Source organism: Homalodisca vitripennis, chromosome 6 (assembly GCF_021130785.1).
Source record: "Homalodisca vitripennis isolate AUS2020 chromosome 6, UT_GWSS_2.1, whole genome shotgun sequence".
In the NCBI taxonomy this organism is placed as follows: Eukaryota; Metazoa; Arthropoda; class Insecta; order Hemiptera; family Cicadellidae; genus Homalodisca; species Homalodisca vitripennis.
The window spans coordinates 157,199,166-157,220,146 of record NC_060212.1 but is presented as its reverse complement, the minus strand read 5'-3'; the positions used below and the strand labels follow the sequence as shown (position 1 = coordinate 157,220,146).

Here is a 20,981-nt window from a genome sequence, read left to right as displayed (position 1 = left end):
CTCGCCCCGCTTACCCTAGGTCCAATCTATATACTGGCTATGTACGGCAATTAGTTATTCGGTCTTTAGCCTAACACAGTGTCCCGCAATATGTAAACATTTTTCTCGGTCTCGTTCAAGTTAATTTACCATTCAATAATGTTCTTATTGGTATAATTCTTTTCTCAAAGCGCTCATAATGTACGGAGTCCAGTTCGTTGCGGGAAAGATGTCTAGTTGTGGAGGATGTAGTTGTTTTACTACTATGCCTACTAGTAAGAAAGCAAAAAGCTGACACTTCGCCTCAGCATTGTTGACCGCTATAGTTTGAGTAGACATTTGCTGACCCGTGTTTCTGTTTCGGTTTTACAACCTACTGAAACAGACTTCTTTCACTCCCTCCATTGAGAAAATCCGTCATGTTAGTTAACTTCAATGGGGGCTTTCGGTTACAAACATAACCGTATTCTTAAAAGTGGTACAAAGAAGAATTTACTCTCGAGGATTATGTAATTCTGCCACGAAATATATCATTACCTGGTTAACTCTTATCGTTAGGTGATGTAAAAACCTCTCATAATTACTCATTGGTCGTTTTCTTATTCACCTCTACTATAATAGGTCAGTAATATTTTAACAATGTTAAAATTTTGTAATTATTCATTTTACACAAAAATTGTTAAGTCCAATGACATATCTCCGTTCAGTAAAAGTACATGTTGGACAAGATTGAGAAACAAATAAAGTTCACTTTAATGCTGGATTAATGACAGCAATAAACTCATAACATCCGTTATCAGACGAGATCCTCACTAAAATTGTAATACGATTTTAGTGTCGACGCGTTTCTCAGCAGCTGTGCTCGTGTATGTTCCGTAACGGCGTGTCAATTTTCATTCATCGCAACCAGATAAGATAAGGCTTTTATCGCTTCCATTCTCCAGCCGTACAAGTAGCGACCGTTGTGTACACAATCTTGTGAGGTGTCTCTAGCTGTAATAATATTTTGGGCACCGATGTGGCCAGGTCAAGCCCAGCAGGTCACCGACCCGGAGGTGGTGATTCTGATTGTGATGGTGATGTTCGCGCGATGTCACCGGTAAGGCACCGCCGCTAAACGGTCGGCGACCGCGGTAATTAAATGACCGTATAAGCTCACGACGATGGTGTGGCGGCACGCAACTCGTGCACTCCTACTGACAAAATCTCAGGTGGGATTGTTTCTATATTGTGTATAAGCTTTGTGTAGTGACGCGCAATGGCGATTCCCACACGGAATTAGTGAAGAGCACGTGCCGTCACTAATCGTCTATATGAATCTTCATCTCCATCGGCGATAATGGCTCTCGAAGCCTTTGCAGTTTAAATTGATTATAAATCGGTGGAATCGTGCCAGCCTTCGGTCACCATTGCCAAACTTCCTTTCACCGGTGAGCCAGCAGCATCTCCCGATATCCGAGGTTCTGTAAACCGTGCTCGTGGTCATTTCGTCACCAACAAGGCATCTGTACTGCCTGTAACACGGACTCGCTGTTGCCCACTTATCTGTGCGGCGATAAGAATGTATAACATTCGAGTCCACGCGATAACCTTTGTTCCCACAAGACTAATCAGTGTTGCTGAGATACGCTCGGGAATCGTTACACCACTGGTTTTTCACAACGGACCGTGAACTCTAGATCGGGACAAGCACGTGCAGAATTTATGGCAGAAGTTATAACTTAGTGTCGTGATATCGCACTGAACAAATAAACCGCTCCACGCAACTTTTCTCTCGGGAGAAAATTCCGTCGGGGACGTGATACCTTGGGTAAGATTGCCGATTGGTATTCAGGCCACACGTTCAAGACGACGACGTGATCTTGCAGACTCGTGCGCCGCTGCGGAGATTCACGTTCAGAGGAAGTCAGATAAACAAAGCTATGTTGTGCATTCGAGTTGCAACGTTATTCGTGTGACGTTGCAACGACCTTTTATTAATCTTGAGGAGCATTGGCAGCTTTTCAAGATTTAACTAATTTACGGCCTTGTGCATCATAATGCGATCCAGGAATGACGTATTAGTCTAGAATATTGGTGACAACCGAGGCCGCGGAGTAGTAGAAAATGGAAGCCAGTGAGTGGCAGATAAGGAAACACTTGCCAGAACGACGGGTATTCCCCGGGGGTTCGGTCCAGGCCAGAGTAATCTGAGTGGGCGCCTGTCCTCCCCTCTCTCTTCCTGCAGTGACATATTAACATCGGTTGTTCCATTTCGCTCTTCGTGTAGATAATCATCCCAACAAGCTAATGTTGTATATAGTACGATAAATGCAGAGAAATTTTCGACATGCTATTCAGTGAACACGTAGTGAACAGGTATAGATCTCACGGCGTTGCATCGCAGACTAAACACAACGGTATGATTAGATGGGCGCTAGCGGAGCAGTAATGTTGGGTAGACGTTGACCAAAAGAGTCGGTCATTCACACCAGCCAAGCGCCTCGCGGCCCTCCTCGCCAATCCCGTGGTAGGAGCTCCTTTGTCATCTATGATTGTATTTGACATTTTGATCGCTGCGGCGTACCGCAAGGTGCTGATTTAGTACCATTATTTTTTCCACTGACCTTTATTTCCTAAACCGAATGTTTTCCTTAGAAATCTGATAAAAACTCCGCAAGTACTTCTTACCTGCGATTTGGCTTGAGTATGAAGTACGAGTTTCAGGGTACCGGGAGGTTACACAATCTGGTGTAGTAGTGTAAGTTGCTCAAAATTGGAAAGCCGTTTTTTATCACGTTGTGAATTTTTTATTTGTATAAGTTCTCATGATGTTGTGTATGTCAGTTAATAAGTGGCCGACAGACTAAGTAACAGATATCAATCGGAGGAAACGGAACTAGCCACCTGTAGCCACAAGAGTCGACCTCCTGTCTGTGCTACTACATATGCAAGCAGTGCGCATATCAAGTGGGCAGTGACAGCTCTTGCTTGTGTTTGACGTGCTCATAAACAACAGTAGTTATTAGCTCTACAGCTCAAGTAATTTCACTCAAGTGTTTGACATTGTGTGACTCTACTATGAAACGTTTATAGATATCTTTAAGAAACTGACTGAACGAATTTATTGAATTACCTCGACAGTTAACGACAGCGAGTGATGTGGGAACGATAGTTTAAAGTTCGCTCAGTAAATGTGTTAGCGCTGTAGATAAGATAACGTTGTTATTGTGTTTTCCTGCTTTAACTGCTGTCAAATGTCGTTTTAATAGGTTTAAAACTGTGGAAAATAATACGAATTTGTTATGCGATAATATTCCGGTCTAGTTTGAGGAATTCCCATGGATATTCAGGATTTTCCCAACCTTTGCAAACAGTCTTATGGTTATGGATTTTAACATAACTAAGTGCATGTGTGCTTGTACTTTAGCTCCCACTCTGGCGAACCTGTCGGCAGATGTGCGAGACCATGCGGGTCTCCATCCCTCTTATCTTATTTAGTCTTGTATGGATCTATCGATCCCTCGGTAACCTTGGACAGGACGATCAACTCCGCTATATCGCTACAGCATAGTCTGCCACACTCCGTACTCCGGTCATAGGCCCCAGCCCGACCTTGGGCGTAGCGACCATCCGTTGACCCAGTCTCGGGTTCAGAGCCCTCGTGCTCGCTGTCGTGGTCGTGCCTCACTTGCCGCGAATCATGAGGTCAACCTACCATCAATGGTGCAGCACACGTCTTTTAGTTTAGACCTTAATTTCAATACTTCTTGGACGGTTTCCTCTTTAAATGTTCTTTATCTCCTGATTGCCCAGGACCAATCCTTGTTTTGTTCTTGAAGTAATTTGGTTTCCTTGCTTATTACTCAATTAACGGTGGATGATTTTAAAGGGTATAGTGATTAAGGATATTTACCATAGTTATCGACAACAGAAAAATGTACGTTTCTGATGTTGAAAATTGGTGTATGCCATTAGGTGCCATAACTCAAAAAAGCATGCAAAAGAAAACACATGGCAAAGAACGCTAAGATCCAAAATTGTGTAGTCGGCAACGAAATATTGTACGTCAGTTACATGTTTTTCATTTAATTTTAAATTAACTTTGATCTTGCAGTGTTCATCGCCATATTTTTGGATTGTTTACTTCTTTGTATGCCTAGATTTGTATTTAAGATGTCACAACTGAAGAAGAGGATAAGTACCTCGAAACGTCGTATTCTTTTGTTGTAACACTTAATTATGTAACATTTCCTTCCACCAGAAGTCCTTGCGGAGTTATGGATTAATATTAATTAATTCCGAAATAACTTATATTTTTATTTCATTATTTTTGCTAATAATACGAGTGTCAAAGTAAAACTTTAATTTATTAATGGATCCTTTTGGGCAACTATTGAGTGTAGCATAAGAATGCGGTTAATCCTAGTAAAGTTGTTATATTAGTATCCTGAACCCTCGTAAGTATGTTCTGCAACTCCAAATACTCCTTCAGGGGATTACAGCACCTCGTGGGGTCGACAAACTGAAACGATGCCCAGTGTTCAGTGTTCAGTGTTCAGTCAGGTTAATGGCACCATTAGTGTTGACGCTGTTTCAGTAATGGAGCCATACCAAGACTACCGTCTATGATGTAGCGGACTGAATCTATTACTGTAGAATGCCATTCTGCCACATTGCGGCGGTAACGGTACCTGCGTGGTGAGCAGCGGTAATTAAGAACCGTCCGGTTATGGTTGAAATCGATTTTCTGTTTTTCGGTGACGGCTAGGAACCGACTATCCCATGTGTGTTGTAGGAGGGGGGGGGGGGTGCGCAGGCTAGAACAGCGGTATCGGTGCCGATCGCGACAATTTGTCAGTCCACTATGGGGCTATTTTTGGCCCGAGTGTCTACATCGCGACGCCGCAGTCGCCTTCACGTTGATACTTTATTTTGTGTCACTTCTAAACGTTACAAAAGCTGTTTTAACACCTTCAACCAGCCGTGTAACACTGTTATAATTTGTCACTTTTTAAGATCTCAACTTTTATTAAATGCAGTATTTAACTCGTTTAACACTCACAGTACGTATATCATATGAAAAATTTGTACGAAATTACCTGTTGAAAATGTTTTGTAAAGGAGAATATGTTAATGGTTTTACCACGTTTTGATGGGCCTTCCAATAACAACCGGCTGTTAAGTATTCCGGTGGTTACCCATAAAATAATTTAAAGAGCAGATAAATCCCGATAGTCTGGCCAAGGAAGACCTCGGCAGTAAACGCCAGCGAGGAGAGGTTTATGTGAGAGTGAGAGAGAGAGAAGATGCGGTGAACGCCTTGTTGATTTCAAGTGGAGAAAGAATGGTCCCCACGTGGCGCTCGCGCTATAGCGAGTCGGGGTCGCTGTATTTATAGAGTGGAGATACGGGTACACTGTGCGGGGGGTTGCGCTACACCGAACCCCACTTCCGACAATGTTCCACTGATTTTGTCATTTATTTCACCCCATTCTCGATATACTTGTAAAATAATGGGTTGACATAATTTATTCCACCCACATTAGAATTTCTTCTGCTTTAAGCTCTTGTTTTTGTTTAAAATTGTTTCTAGTTGTATGATTCCTTTGCAAAAATGTTGCCACCATTCTTTCTATGAATGGCCTTCAAAGTGCTCAATTTCACCGTGTAACCCAAGTATTTGCTAGAATAGGAGCGCCCCTTTTCTTCTGCGCTCCTGTTATTTCTCCTTTCTGTGGCGCCTGCCCCTTTGTCAGCCCTCGCCCTCGCCCCCGCCACCGCTCCCGGTCCCGTTAACAAACCCCATTTCACGCCCCGACAAAGACGCTCTTAGTAAAATGTTCCACGGAAACGCACAATGTTCTCCTTTTGGGACTTAATGGTTTTGTTCGGCACCACCAAGACTAATTTGTTCTCGTTAGTTATTTTTGTACACTACCGATTTGTTTTTCAATCATGCCGGTAATTTTATATCATGTACATCCTCCATTACTTGCTTTCATCCATAATCTCATTAGCTTGTATTCTTCCACCCTTCACAGTTTCCTTCAATTCATTCTTCTTCCTTTCCCTGGTGGTTCCTTCTTCTCCTTTATCCGTTCCCTCATGAGTTGGTGAAGTCCTCTGATAACCGACCCTTTGTTGCAGCTTACGGCAAGGTATTCCTTGTGCGCAAGAAAGGCGGGATTGATGACGGCCGCCTCTATGCCATGAAGGTCCTCAAGAAGGCCACCATTGTCCAAAAGAAGAAGACCACCGAGCACACCAAGACTGAGAGGCAGGTCCTGGAGGCGGTCAGAGAGTCCCCCTTCCTGGTCACCCTGCACTACGCCTTCCAGACCGACGCCAAGCTCCACCTCATCCTCGGTAAGTCACGGGAAACCGAACCACATAATAATTGATACTTAGAACAGATCATTTCCACTGGCATCACTGTCATTAAAGATGACGTTATTCAAGTAGTAATTATCAAACAAACCCCAATAGTACACAAATATTTAAAATCAAATGAATTTAACGTTTCACGTTAAAGAGAGAATTGAGTATTTCACAGAGATATTGCGCCACTGGTATGAACTGAGTTTATGAAAAACTATCCAATCAAAGCTTTCTTTCACTAGTAACGTTGGCAACACTCCAAACGTCAATACGGGCTTTAAATACATATCAACTGGCAAACAGTCCTTATGTAGAAAATACTCTTCTCTTTGTGGTGTATGCTCTGTGTGTATTTATATCAAGGGCCATTTAACTGAACTGTATTCTACGCAAAACAATTGTCTGTAGTATTTTTATTCTGTTTTAACTAAATTTACGTAATGTAAAACACAGATAAAACGTTAAGTTTTTCCATTAACGATATTTGTACTTGTTATGCACAATAATATCGATTTTTTAATTACTGATATTGTAAAAGTAAAACTAGTAATGTACGCTTACTGGTGTATACACTAAACACGTTAGGCCATCAGAAGTAACACTGTGCGATTTAGATACAATTGAAAGATTTTCAAGATTTGCTATTTTCGTCCTGCCACTTTCTACCGGCTTGAAACATACTAAGAACCGCTCACTGTCTGTAGACGCGAAGGCGATGTTTCCTGCACCGCTGCCTTGTCCTTTTTCAGGTTACTTGTCACAGAACGTGTGGAAATGCCTTGCGTCTTATAAGGATGTTACCTTCAGCAGCAGTGCACAGTGCTATATCTGCTCGCCCACAGACTATTGTCGCTTTGTCGCCGAATGGCGGTGTGGAGCGAGGTTAGGCCGAGGCAGGAAAGTTCTAGCGGCGGAATTATTATACTTGCACAGCGAGAATACAATGAGAAAATATCACGGTTCTTTCATCAGCGTATGATGACACGGCCGGAGACCGGTGTGGAATTCGGCGAAAGTGCGGTGAAAGTCGAGGATTGCGGCGTTCGCGGCTCGCCGCCATTCCTAGAGTCCCGTATCGCGACGGGTCTTATTACAAATAGAACTCTTCTCTGAGCTATCCAGTACTCAACTATTTACACAAAATCCAGGGTGGCTACATTCGTTACAAATACACCTTTAGAGCGTTTAAAATCTATAACAGAATACAAACACTCGTCTACAGCCGAATTGTTAATGGTACAACCGGGAGATTCAGAATGTGTAGGCTATACCCTTGGCTCTGACAGAGCTATTCCAAAGACTGAAATAGACTACTAGGGAAAGTCCGGGTGACCTTGATAGATCAAGTATTGCCGGACCGTTGGTTCACAACGCCGTCCGGCTGTCACCTGAAGATGTTTCTCTTTCCACGAAGAAACGGAATTCAAATTAAAATCATCACGCAATAAATCGATTTCTGCTTGAAATAATTGATTTCATTTTTCACCAATCAAGTCATCGGACCGAGCAACCGGAGTGAAAGGGGAACAAAATTCAAGACTTTGTAGGAACAATCCGGAAGAGACTTCCGGCTCGAGGGCGGGACGATAGGACCATTAACACATCCGGGTCGACCACCTCTCCGGTGCACACAGATGTGTTTATAACGCGATTGTGGTCTGCTGAGTCGAGGGTCTGGGGGTCGAGTCCGGAACTAATTCCGCTCGGCAAGTGATAATATAAAGCCACTGAGTTGTAAAGCGTTATTCACTGTTACTTGGAACACATTTTAACCGGAATTGTTAATACAATACATACAAGTTTCTTTTTTTGTATTGTTTTGGGGCATGTTATGTTAAAAAGGTTGTGACATTGAAATTAAAAAAATACTTCAATTTAAAACTGACTGCACCACTGAAATCGGGTTTAATTTGCCTTAGCCGAAGATGATGCACACTTCCCTAACCTGGATACACTATTGTGGGAACGAATGTGAAGGGAGATTCATATCCGTGACAATAACTCCCCTCACCGACAATCTGTGCGCCCCCTCGCCACCCCTAATTATCTAACCACGTTCATAAACACATATCCAGTTCCACATTTTGCCATTCAGTTGTCCGATAGATTGTTTAACGTTGCATCTGTCCAAAGTCAATTTCTAAGTTGGTTAAAAATTTAATTGCTATTAATCAGTTTAATTAATAAAAATTTAATTCGCCGTTTTTTTTATCTCTACGTCTCCTAAACCTGTTATATTACGTAATTTCCTTAATTATCCAATTCCACGCACAAAACAGTTGTTAAATCTGTCAAAGAAACAACACACAAAGTCGCTACATTTGTTTGCTAGGTTTGTTGCTAACTACAGTAGACTGAACTTTTCTTTGAACGATACCTTCTAAAGTAGTCCATTTGTTGCATTACTTATTAAACGTTAATTAGTTTGAACAAGCTATTTTACTCGCGGAAGAATATCAGTGTTTTAGTGATTCCTTAGGCAGAATTTGACTGTTTGAGGAAAGTGTGAACTCCAGTAATAAGTTTTCCTGCTCGATTCCCTGACCTCGGCCGGCACGTGACTCACACAGCTGATCGTGCGCTCTGACGTCATTACTCGGCGTTGTTCCTGCCCGTCCGTCTTATTGCAGTTTGTAACGTCATCGGAGTTTCCTGCAACGCTCGTAATTAATTGTAAATTTCTAATAACGATTACAAAATAATGTTATATTTACGTCGCGGAATTTGTGTAGGATTTAAATATTATATTCGACAAATTTCGCACAACCCTTTCAATAAGTCACACTGTGTCATAATATTGTAGCAAACAATTGGCTTGAAGATTCAACCTGTAGACATTTCCTGGAGATACTTATATTACAGGTAACCTAAAATCTTAGAATAATATCAGCTGTCGCGCTGTGGGGGTGCAACCCCCAGGAACAGATTGCCTGAGCAGATGTCCAGGCTGTAGCCTTCTCCGAGGAAGTGAAGGTCGGAGAGGGCAGAGAGGTAACCGGACACTGGCTGTCTAGGTCTAGGACTGGATGAATGGGATACAGCTGTTGTGCGAGGGTTGTGGTGGAGCTACACCTGGTGAGAATAGCACGTGTGCAGTAAAGCACCCTTCCGTACACCAGGTACAACGGAGGAGCGCCTTCTGGCGTGCGCGGCAATATGCACAAACCGGTACTTCGGATATCAGACGGGCCCTTGCGTCAGGTTGCGATTTCATCAGCCAGCTTATTGCGTTATTATACGAAAACATTTTAATTTCTCAACAGCAGTCATTGTTTTTCTAACATTTTATTTCTAAAAACGCTTCCTTGAAATTAGATAAAACATAATTTGACTTTTTACAATAAGTACATTACTCTTTATCCTCTTGCTCGGGGGTACCTTTTCTTTTAGTTATGAAGAAGGACAGCTTACAGTAAAGTTAGGTTTATAGCTCAATCCATAATTCACGACAGGGTGCAAAGGCGCCGTTCTGTTTTGCGTGTATAGCGGTAGTCTAGACATCGAATGTGATAGGCGGTAACAGTTTGCAATTAGTCTCGTTCCGTGGTGTTGGTCAGTGTTGGCCGACAACCCCGAATGTATCCACGTTTCAATTAGATTTTACTAAATTACATATCACTATTTGCCTATATTATTGGACTGTATAACTTGCTCGTTATACTCATTCTTCCGTAGTTCACATGTCACAGTTTTTGACGGCTACGAGCTTTGCGGTAAGCGACAATAGTTTGTTGCGCTCTCCGCCGCGCAGCGCTCTTGACGCAATGTTTACAAGTTGGCGGCGTTGCGCCGCTTGTGTTCGCTGATTAAGACGCAGTCCCAGTAAACAGTAAACAGCGTGAATGATTGTTTAACAACGTCAACAAACCATTATTAGAGACGAAGACGAAGGCAAATAATATTCATCGAGTTAAGTAGGTTATGTAATCAGATGTCAAAGTTCAACATTGGAGTTTTTACTGAATTTGATTTGATCCGTTACAAATAGTTACGTTTGAGGCAGACTTTTACCATAACTCGTATTTATTGTGAATATTAGTAATGACATATAAATTCCAACCATTTAAAAGATTCTTAACATAAGAGGTTTATAGTATTATCCAAAAATAAAAATTGTAACACGTTTTTCAACTTGTTTTTATCAATTTCAACGCGTTATGGACAACGATCTGAACCGATAGGTTATGTCCAACGTCTAACGAATTTGTAGGTTATGTTCACTTCAGTGAACAAGTTAGTCAGCTGATGCCTGATACGAGCAAAAGCCGCTACACTAGCGCTCACGCCGCCGCGGTGTGCAACTGAACGACGCGCATAACCTTGTTCATTCCAAGGACTCAACTTGCTTCATATTGATTCACCTCGCCGAATCTTCTCTTTATACTGAACTGAACTATGCCAATAACTTGTCAGAGAATTCTCTTGGCTTTTCAGAATAGCCGTTTTGTTCCTTGCTTTATTTAATAACTTTTCAAGACATTTTAATCCTAAAATTTGGTTGATACAAAAACTTAAAAATATTAATAAAACCCACGTTAAATGGTTTATTGTTATTGTATATTTATGGGTGTTATATAACAAAGAATAGGTTTGAATTGATTTTAATATTATGAAGCGTGGGAAAAGGTGTTAACCCTTTATGTCAACCACTCAAAACAATATGAGGTCAATTAGGATTTAATAACTTTCAAAACAGCGAATCATTTAAATATGATTTGAGCGTCTTAGTTTCTATTACACTTTTTTTATCACAGCTAATAAATAAACTGGGGCTTTTTGTTTATTTTTAAGGGGAAAATCTAATCGAATTCTATGAATTATTTTAGAAATAATTATTTACATAAATTAACTATGAGTGGCCAATATCTTTGTTAGAATAACACTAGTTAACCAGTAGACCATTTGATGTTTCCTCAGTCATCACTGACATATTTCTCTATGTTTACGTAATGGCATGTGGGATTACCGAGTGTTAATTTGTCCCCAGATTTTGTGTCTGGTGGTGAACTGTTCACCCACCTCTACCAGCGCGACCGCTTCACTGAGGACGAGGTCCGGATCTACATAGGCGAGATCGTGCTGGCCCTTGAGCACTTACACAAGGTAAGCTACATCTACATCTACTCTGTTATATCCTATGTGATAATATCCTGCCCACCTTGTCACTGTCACATCTTTCATGTTTGCTTCCGAGTTTTTAATATCTTGTAATTTTTCTGACGTCATAATTAAGAAAATAGCGAATTTCTCCAGGGCACCATCAACACTTGAACCTAGATCGTGATTTTGTAACTCTAATTTGTGCTATATATTTTTATTATGGAGTAAATAATGAACACACTGAATGGTTGTACATTTTAATAACTGAATAAATTTTTTACCACAGAAGTTATTAGAAATTTTTCTGAACATGAAAATTTAATTTTTATACTTTGTTTTTAAAATTGCTTTTACATTCATTGTTTAATTGTGGTTTCGTGTAATATGAGCCTTTCCAAAACGTATGCCCTCGTACAATTAATAACGAGAGCAACATGAACGGGCGGGCAAGTTAGTGGTGAGGGCAGACACAAGGACGCCTCCTGACCGCGGACGGAACAGTAACTGTACAAGACTGGGAACTGCGAAATGGGGACAGGATCAACGGAACGGTCCGCTTCCTGGCACAGACAGAGAGCGGTGTGGCCCCTGCAAACCATGCAGGCAACCCACAATACAATCTACATAATGCCAAACATATTTCCCGTACTTAGGTAGATTGAAATTTAGTTGCTTTTGCAACATTCAGTCTAAACAAACTTAGTCAGTTGTGACATTTAATTCAAGGCACAATTGTAATCACATAATTGTTCAAAGGTAAAGTGCCCGGTTTCTGTCCGTAATACTCTCGGACACTGTGTTAAGTTTTGTAGTTTCTCGTCTGCCGCTGTGTCAATGTAAGTATCGCTAAATGTCCGGACTGAATGCGCCATTGCCAATCGTACCGCTGCTCCGCTGCGCCACTTTCTCCGCCACTTCCGTAGCAACGCCACGCTCAGCTTTTCCTTTCTAACGGTCCTCTCTCCGTTCCTCCACTTCCCGCCGATGTCAGCCGGCGCGGCGCGTGGGAATATCAATGGTTAACACACGCTTCTCGCTGTTGCCGACGTGGTGGGGAACCGGGTACATTTTCGGTTTCTGCTTCTGGAAATGTACAAGATCATCTCTACAATCCTGAAGCTCAAGTAACTACTATTATCGATTCCAGTGCCCTCTGTATCTTGTAACTAATCAGTAACGAAGCTGGGTCGGTTACTCTTAGCTGCCTTCCACTGCGGATTTAAGACAGATCGAGTAGGTTTTGGATGCATTTTGACATTTTCTTGACTGTCGGGCCGCTCAGTCGTGACTCCGGTTTTCGCAACCCAAGGTCGCTCTGCGGGAAAGTCCTCGTAGTGTAATCCACCGCGACCGGTCTCAGCTGGTCCGTGTCTACTCTCCCGTCCCGCTTGCTTGCCCTGTTTCTGGTATAGTTGATGTTGACGTCCGCCACTCCCAAGTGTCGTTAGATGTGTCACATTAAGAGTAATTAATGAAGACGGGAAAAGTGGAAGAGCTGTGGAAAACATTCAGACTCGCGAATGCTGCACCTGGGTTGCACTGTAAATGCTGGCCGTCCTGTGTTGGCGAGCATGTGAGGCAGACAAGACACGTTGAATGGAGTGGGAGCGTGCAGGTGGAGATTGGTAGGCCTGACAAACAGCTGCTGAAGCCGAGTCCAGCTGACCATGACTGATCTTCTTGCACTGACTGCAACTGCATACAGCTGCATTATTGAGGATTCTTTCACATGTAACCGACCACTTATCCCCCCACCCACCCACACGATCGTCTTCGTTACCGTTCTACCTACACAGCAGTATTCATCCAGGAATACTTATCTCACAATGTCTTTATATCCCTATAAGCGTCTTGCTTCAATAAAAATTCTCCTAAAAAATTATTGGCGGAGCTTTAGCGAAGTCTATGAGCCATGGGGCTGAATATATTTGATTTCTGTCTGTCGCTCCATATTTTGAAAACGAAGTGATCTATGGACTTTAAATCTGTATGGATCTGAATTTCTATGAGTTGGATGATGTCACTCCATGGGATTTGGCTGAGCGTTATGGAATATTTTTTTAATTGGTCTCAGGGGTATCCATGGTGGCAACAAGAAACAGCAGAATAATTAATTTTTTTTTAACAAACTCAATACACCTGTAAGAGATACAAACATCTGACACATTAAAAAATGTAGTCTAACTATCCCAACGCGTAGGCTACATCATTTTATAGTGTCTGGTGTGTAGACTTTTCATCCATCTCCAGAATCTTTTCTTTCGGGAAAAAATTGATTTCAAGCTCACCTGAGTGTTGGAACTCAGAATTGTAAATGTAAATCTGACACAGTTCCATGACAGAACCGAATCTGTTAGACTACCGCTCCAACAATCTGCAGTAGACGGCCTCTGATGTTGTGTTGTGTAAGTCTTGTTATATAACCCTTCCCCATCAGGCGGACCTGGTACTGCTTCGGTAGGAGATTCGCTCCACTCTCCTGTCATTCGTTTGATGGCCGTTTCCAGAACCCGTTCACAACGATTAAGGGCTTCATGAACATGAAGATGGTGTTCCTCGCGAAGAAGAGTTCAGAAGGATTTAAACTCATAAACATGAACATGATGTTTTATGCGACGACTTCAATGTTTCTTCTGAATATTTTTTTTAATCTATGGATAAGTATCTTTCTTTCTCATATTTTAGTGCACTTTTTTATTTCAACGCCTGGGAAGAGCACACCAATGAACCTCCGTATTTTATGTCCGTATAGGGTATATTCACACGGGAACATAACTTCTGGATACTTTCCCAAGACGTGTAGGTCTGGTCCAGTTTTTGCAAGTTGGTAGCAGCAGTGGCCAACAGTGCAGCAATTACTTTGGTGTTTCCAGACTAGTAGTAGGAAAGTGGCCGCTAGACAGTGCCCGGTCTGGTAATTGGTGAAACCTCCATTAAAATGTTAATTAATGCCATAACTTGCCGCTATTTCGAGGATGGGTCCGCCTCGCGATTCGTGACTTACCCGGATTGTTCTTCCCGTCTCTGGCGCAAAATTCTGTCATAAATTGCTTTCTCGTTTGGGTAAACTTAATCACTTATTTGTCCCACACGATTCTCCACTAATGCGATAACAAAAAAGGTTGATTCGCCGAAACACGACAGATTTAGCCTAATAGAACTGGAATGGCAATAGAGTCGAATAGATATCACTGAATGCACGGAATGGCAGAGGAAGATTTTACGGGCTGAATGATGGCCTTTTACGTTCTATTGGCAGGTGTATAATTTGATGTGATATAGTGGTGCCTGTAGTAAACACTGAGGAGGGGGGCAGGGGGTGGACAGACATAGTATCGATCTGTGGGGGAGAGGAACAGCTGGCACGTGGTCACTGCCCCCCCTCCACCCCCCCCCCCGCAATAGCTCGCCAGGTGTAGTGCCGTACCGACAGTCAGCTGTCTACCTGCCGCCTTACTGTCAGCTTGCATTCCATTGTTGCTCCTGGGTGGGGGGGGGGGGGCAAGCAGTGCCATTTAAATCTACTCTATTAAAACACTTCTGTCCTATCTGCCGCCCTCCACATCTCGGACTTCGTGCAAAAGACAGGAAATATAACTAGTTCATTTTTGTTGTTTTTTCATGCATACGTTAGGATGAAATTTTATATATTTTTCTCGATTTAACGTCAAGCAATAATTCAACTGATATTAGGTGAATTTTAGCGTCTTTAAGGGAAAACAACAGATTTAAATCTGTATTAATTGACAATTTTCTATTGTATGATTTCTATTTGCCTAAATGTGTTGGATGACTAATTTACATTAGTATGAGGTTTTGTAGTAAAATGTCAGTTACAACAATGAATTCAACACTTGTGACAAAGGGAACGGCGGTCTAAAAGTATTGATAATAACGTCTTTGTCTGCTGGAGCATAGTTTTATGCAACTGTCAGTTGTTCCGGCACGGAGGACTTCTTTGTCTGGCAGTATTGTAATGACGGATCCTAATCTGTTAGCAACAAAAATAGGTCTGATCAAATATACTAACTGTCATTTAATGTTATAGTTTGTTTGAAACAAGAAATTGTCCCGTTATATTCGTTTGGGATTGAAATACATCTATGTAAAAAACTGTGACATTAGTTTCAAGTAATTGAAAATTGATAAATTTAGTTTGACTTAACTTAACTTAACTTAAAATCAAACTTTTCCTGGAAGAGGTGTGACGCAATGCCCTCAGCACATCTGTGTAGGCGAGTTGCGTGGGTGGCATACCAGGCACTAAACGTTCAGACGGTCTCATTTCATTTACAAAACTGCTGTTTACGTAAATCGCCATTCATGTTTCATTCAAAACGGCGAGGATAAATTTGTCTAGGGTCTTTCAATTTTTTACATTGAGTTTTCATGTCTGGATGCAGTTTTTTGTCGTTTTCGTAATGCATAACACAAGAGCTACCCCATTTGTCGGTTACTGTTTCTTATTCTGAATAAGTGCATAAACGTCTGACCCACTGATTTTTTAAAAACAAAGATACGCCTGTCTGTTTGTATGATTTACAACGAAGAATAGATTACTAGTTATTTTGTGATGATAATAATACCAAATTATATTATTGTATAATAATATAATTTAAAATTCCATATGGTTTTTGAATGCCAAATGAATCCTCAGATACTCAGTACTTTTTCCCAAGTTTAAATGAACATATTGGAATTTTGTAATATGCTGGAAGGTTTAATAAATTAATTTTTATTCAGCAATTTGCCGTTTTAAACAATTACTCGGCCTTAGAAGATCCTGTGAAGTTTAGTTCAATGAGCTTTTAAAAATTAATCTTTATGTATTAGGTACTGAATATAGTTGTATGTAATTTCAACATGCATTTTAAATTACATCGGTACGACGTTACAGATCATCACAGACTGTTGAAATTCTCTAGTCCTTTTTTGTTCATGGTCTTCAAAGTTTTGACCTTTTGTCTTTTCCATTTTCCAGCTGGGAATCATCTACCGTGACATCAAGTTGGAGAATATCCTGCTGGACTCTTCTGGACACATCGTGCTCACCGATTTCGGGCTCAGCAAGGAGTTCCTGCCCCACGAGAAGGTAAGAGACAAACAAACCCATTAGGCTATCTGAGTTCGTCGACTCCATATTCGGCCTCGGCCGACAAACATCTTTTAAGATATACTACAGTTTTGCATTTTATAAAAGATTTTCACCTTAATATGAGCCTGCTTTTGATAGCCTATTACTTAGTAGGCCAGTCACGTAAATATGCAAGCACTATACGTAGGCTACCATTAGACACTAGGGTACTAAAAAACCTTAAAGAAACCGTTACAACTCATTTTCATTTATCGTCATGATTGTAAACTGAAAAGATTCACGAGGGTAATAAATGTGTTATCTTGTTCCAGGACCAGAGAGCATACTCCTTCTGTGGCACGATAGAATATATGGCACCCGAAGTAGTCCATGGAGGCTCAAGCGGACATGATATTGTAAGTAGTAGTCATTTTTATTGTACTTGTTTTGACCAAAATACAAATTATAGGGCGGTGTGGCAGTGCTGCAGAAAACATGAATCTGTTATTTTTAAAATTCACTCTTTTATTAGGTCAGGAGCATTTTAGGAAGATTCAGAAGTTCAGCTAATTTGTTTACTACATTATTTATTTTTATAAGTCATTAATTTTTTACTAAAAATCAATAGAATACCTAATTTAAAACTTTAACTTATATTGTGCTTCAGTCAAGGATGTCATACATTCGGGCAAAATTCTTTCCTGGTCTGGGAGCACTACCCGAATTCTGTTACGGTTTCCGCTTGTACAACGCCCACTTCCGGTTTGTATTGTCTGACTCCCGCTGGCGTGTGCGAATTCTGGTGCAGGCATTTGTTGGTCAAGTTCTTTTCACTCGACGTTACATTATTGTTCGTAGCTTTCTGCAAACAGATGAAAGATGCCACAATAGTTGTCCGAAGTCGGAACAAAGACAAGTAGTAAACATTGTAGTGTGAAGGGTCGACGTCATGAATATAGGCCACGGAGTTCTACGGAACCAGACAAGGGGGTTGTTGTGGGCGGGGGTAGGTGGTAGAAGTGAGAAGGGGGATATGGAGCATACCCCGACCTAATTACAGTACATACTGCTACGATGTTCCATATAATACTCGCTGCTTTTACGTTTGGTAAAAACTAACGTTATTATTTTTTAGGCTACTTCTATAATAACGCGTAAGTGGAAGTCTTTTACGCTTTCTGTAAATTATGTTGAATTATTCGACAACCTATTGACATTATACCGCAGTTGTATAGATTTTTTTAACTTGACAGCAACTGAACTAGTGACAGGAGACAAACAGGAAATGGCCAGTTTGTTTGTTCATTACACCAAACCGGCTATCGCTGCTCTGTGTGAGCACGGGCTAGTTCACTGTCCAGTCTAACCAAACAAACATTGTCTTGCACAAACACGATTAATTACTAGTTCATCGGCTTGACAGCTATTGAAACCGGAAATACTTTGTGTTTTCCTTCCACTTTTTCCTAACTTTTATTTAAATCGTGTATTTCCCCCCCCCCATATTTTGTTTTGCCAAGTCCTTTTTAGCAAGTCTCTATTGAGGTAGTTAGTACTTTGGTACTACAAAATGTAAAATAAATTGTTTAAGATTCAACACAATAGCCCTGTGGGGTTTTTCATCGGGGGTTTCGGGGGTGGAGGGGGCGGGTTGTTCTTGTTCCTAAAACATGTTCGCTAAATCAATTTTGCCCCCGTTGCTGGTTACATTTTGGGAACCCTTCTTTTTCTATACGATTGAGTATGCCTTGTACAACTCTATCTCCCATTTCAACCTCCCTTCCACCGTGTCCTGTTTTTGATAACGTTATTTACCTCTCTACCAATAAAGCTAGGAAGTTGGCTATTATTATAGAGGTAGCCGCTGAAACCCCTTCATCCTCCCCCTATATAATAGCACACCGTTCACCGTTCCGTGCTACCCATCAAAATAACTCCTTATCATTTGTCATAAAATCGTAATTAATTTCTCATTGTATTTTTATAACATTTAGAGACAGATTAAAGATTTTATTTTTTATATGAAGATTTTTAATGTTTTTACTCAGAATGTTTTGCGTACCATATGTGAATTAAATATTTACTATTTTGTGGCAGGGAATGTGTTCTTGTGTTCCGTTTTATTACAAGTTAATGATAAGAAATATGTGTATATAATTTTCTATATTAAAATGTGTAGCGTGTATGAAAAAGCCCTATAATTCTAACACAAGAATTGTGTGGTTATAGAGAGGTAGAGGGCTTTTGTCAGCGTAGACAAGAGCTGGAAGACTACGTTACGGGTACGGATAGGGCGAACTACGGTTGCGGCATGTTTGCGTAATGTCATGAAGTGAAGTGGGACACAGATCTAGGTCAGGGGGTCGGCGCGCGGCGCGGCGCAGCACAGCTACATCAATATGGCCGCCACCGCCGCGCCACTGCCATCTAGATACAGTACTGTGCCACTCACTAATCTGCGCGGCGCATCATATTATGTACGATTGTGCCGAAAGTCGTCTTCTCGGTCTGAGTTGCCTTGACATGTGCCTTTTTGTTCCCCGCGAAGTTTCCTCAGAGAGAGTTGTCAGAAGTCGTTCTGAAGCAATTTCATCTTATCAAATGTTATTGTGATTTCCTTAATTTAAAAGTGCCTTAAACCAATAGTTAAAATATTTAGATAAATAGTAATAATTATTAAATTTATATAATAATTTTTTTTTACGAATACAAAACAAAATAAATTCTAAAGCGCATTTTTACAACAATAGTTACACGTACAATGTCAATGTGAATTGTGTAAAACGAAATGAATAGTGCCCAAATAATCATGTCGGCACAACACCGCGCGGCGCAGTGGCCGGTCACGGACAGACGGCTTTATCTGTCGTTATACAACTCTCGTTCGTTATCCGTGGTCGCTACTTCTAGCAACCGTTCATTTATCGCGGGAACAGTTTTGAAATGACTCCATCGCTCGATCGATTGTTCAGTCCGATAAAACTACAAAAATCTGTGCCTCCTAAAGAACTTGACAGGACTTAGAGCGGTCGAGGCAGTTCATCAAATGAACGGCCAGAATCGTTCTTGGCAGAACGCAGTGATGCGCTTGTTGCACGTGTCAGTAATTGGCAGGCCTGAGAGATCGGTAATGCCTCCGCGCTGAGTCATGGATGCGATCCTCTTTGGCCGATTAATCACGTCCTTGATACCGCAATAAGCTAAAAACATCGTTATCAGCGGTTTCAGGTTGTTTATCAACCAGGCACATTTCACGGTTCAACGATGATGTCGATGGGAATCTGTGTCCGTCCGGGTTCTCTGCGGCGTCCTTGGCCTGGTGGTTGGATTTACCAAGGAACTCACTTTTCAGAATCCGGTCTTTATTTTCTTCCATTGCCATATTGTGAGTGAATTGGCTATCCAGGAATTACCCTCCATTTAATGTCTAAAGATATTTACTTATAGTGTTAATTTAACTCAAGATCTGACCAAGTTAGTCAGCTATGATCCCTGAGGCGGAGGACGCAGAGCAGTGAAGCACTGTTAGAAGTGAGCCAAGAGAAATAATTCCCACTTTCACTCAGCGAACGGCTCTGTTCAGACACGGTTGCGGCGGGCTATCGAAACTCTTCCGCCATTCCCCCGTTGCCGTGTCGGGGCTACGGAATGGGAATAGAAGCGTATCGTGATTTACGTAGCTCCGTGGGCGAATTCCGTGAATGGCCCATTGGACGAATAAACCGGGCTATAACTTGTGTTGTGTGCATACAACACAAGAGAAGTTGAGAAATTTTGTAAAGGGAATTATCTACATAAAAGGATAATACAGCTCTTACTGTCGGTGTAAAAATTATTAAGGGACCATTCAACTGACCTGTGGCGAAAGTTATTTCATTTGTCGGCTACAACTCCCCCATCAGTTACGTAAACTACGCTAATAATGTATTGCTTCACTGTTTCCTTTTCTAAAATAAATTTTTTCGTTGGCCTATTCCATTATCAATTCAGTAAAACATAAAAAAAACAACTAGATGTTCTATTTATAAATCATGTTAATTATTTCCAAACTCGTTCAATAGAAGACGAAGCGGATGTGATAGGTAGCAGATCGTTAGGTAACATACAGTACTGAGTGCACAGCGAGACAAGGTTCGAGGGAAGGCCATTCCGCCATATTGGTGTCAAGGTATATAAACAGCTGATCAGCAACCTACATACTTTCACATTCGACAAATATAATTGTTGTCCTGTCTCGTCCTGTCGACTCTATAATCGGAAGTGGACTGTAAAGCGTTATCTTGCTGACAATACCTGTTTCCAGATCGCATGAAATAATGAAATTTGACCCAACAAGGCCTGTAATCAAACTAACAAGACAAGAACTGTCTTGTTTGGTTAGTGCTGCATCCGCATTCATTTCAGTCTTAATGTAGTACTAACTACACTACCTAAAGTATATTTTCATTGGATAGAATTTTTTGTTACT

General features: G+C 41.2%; 1 protein-coding gene across 3 annotated transcripts in view; it reads left to right on the top strand.

Moving 5' to 3' along the window:
• LOC124365061 (ribosomal protein S6 kinase alpha-5-like) overlaps window positions 1-20,981 on the top strand; it is a 299,623-nt gene that overhangs the window by 266,003 nt on the left and 12,639 nt on the right. For all 3 annotated transcript variants that reach the window (XM_046820979.1, XM_046820977.1, XM_046820978.1), the window contains exons 3-6: window positions 6,109-6,327; window positions 11,327-11,442; window positions 16,421-16,531; window positions 16,846-16,929. In XM_046820979.1, the coding sequence (XP_046676935.1) occupies window positions 6,109-6,327; window positions 11,327-11,442; window positions 16,421-16,531; window positions 16,846-16,929 (530 nt within the window). The remainder of the gene's footprint in view (window positions 1-6,108; window positions 6,328-11,326; window positions 11,443-16,420; window positions 16,532-16,845; window positions 16,930-20,981) is intronic.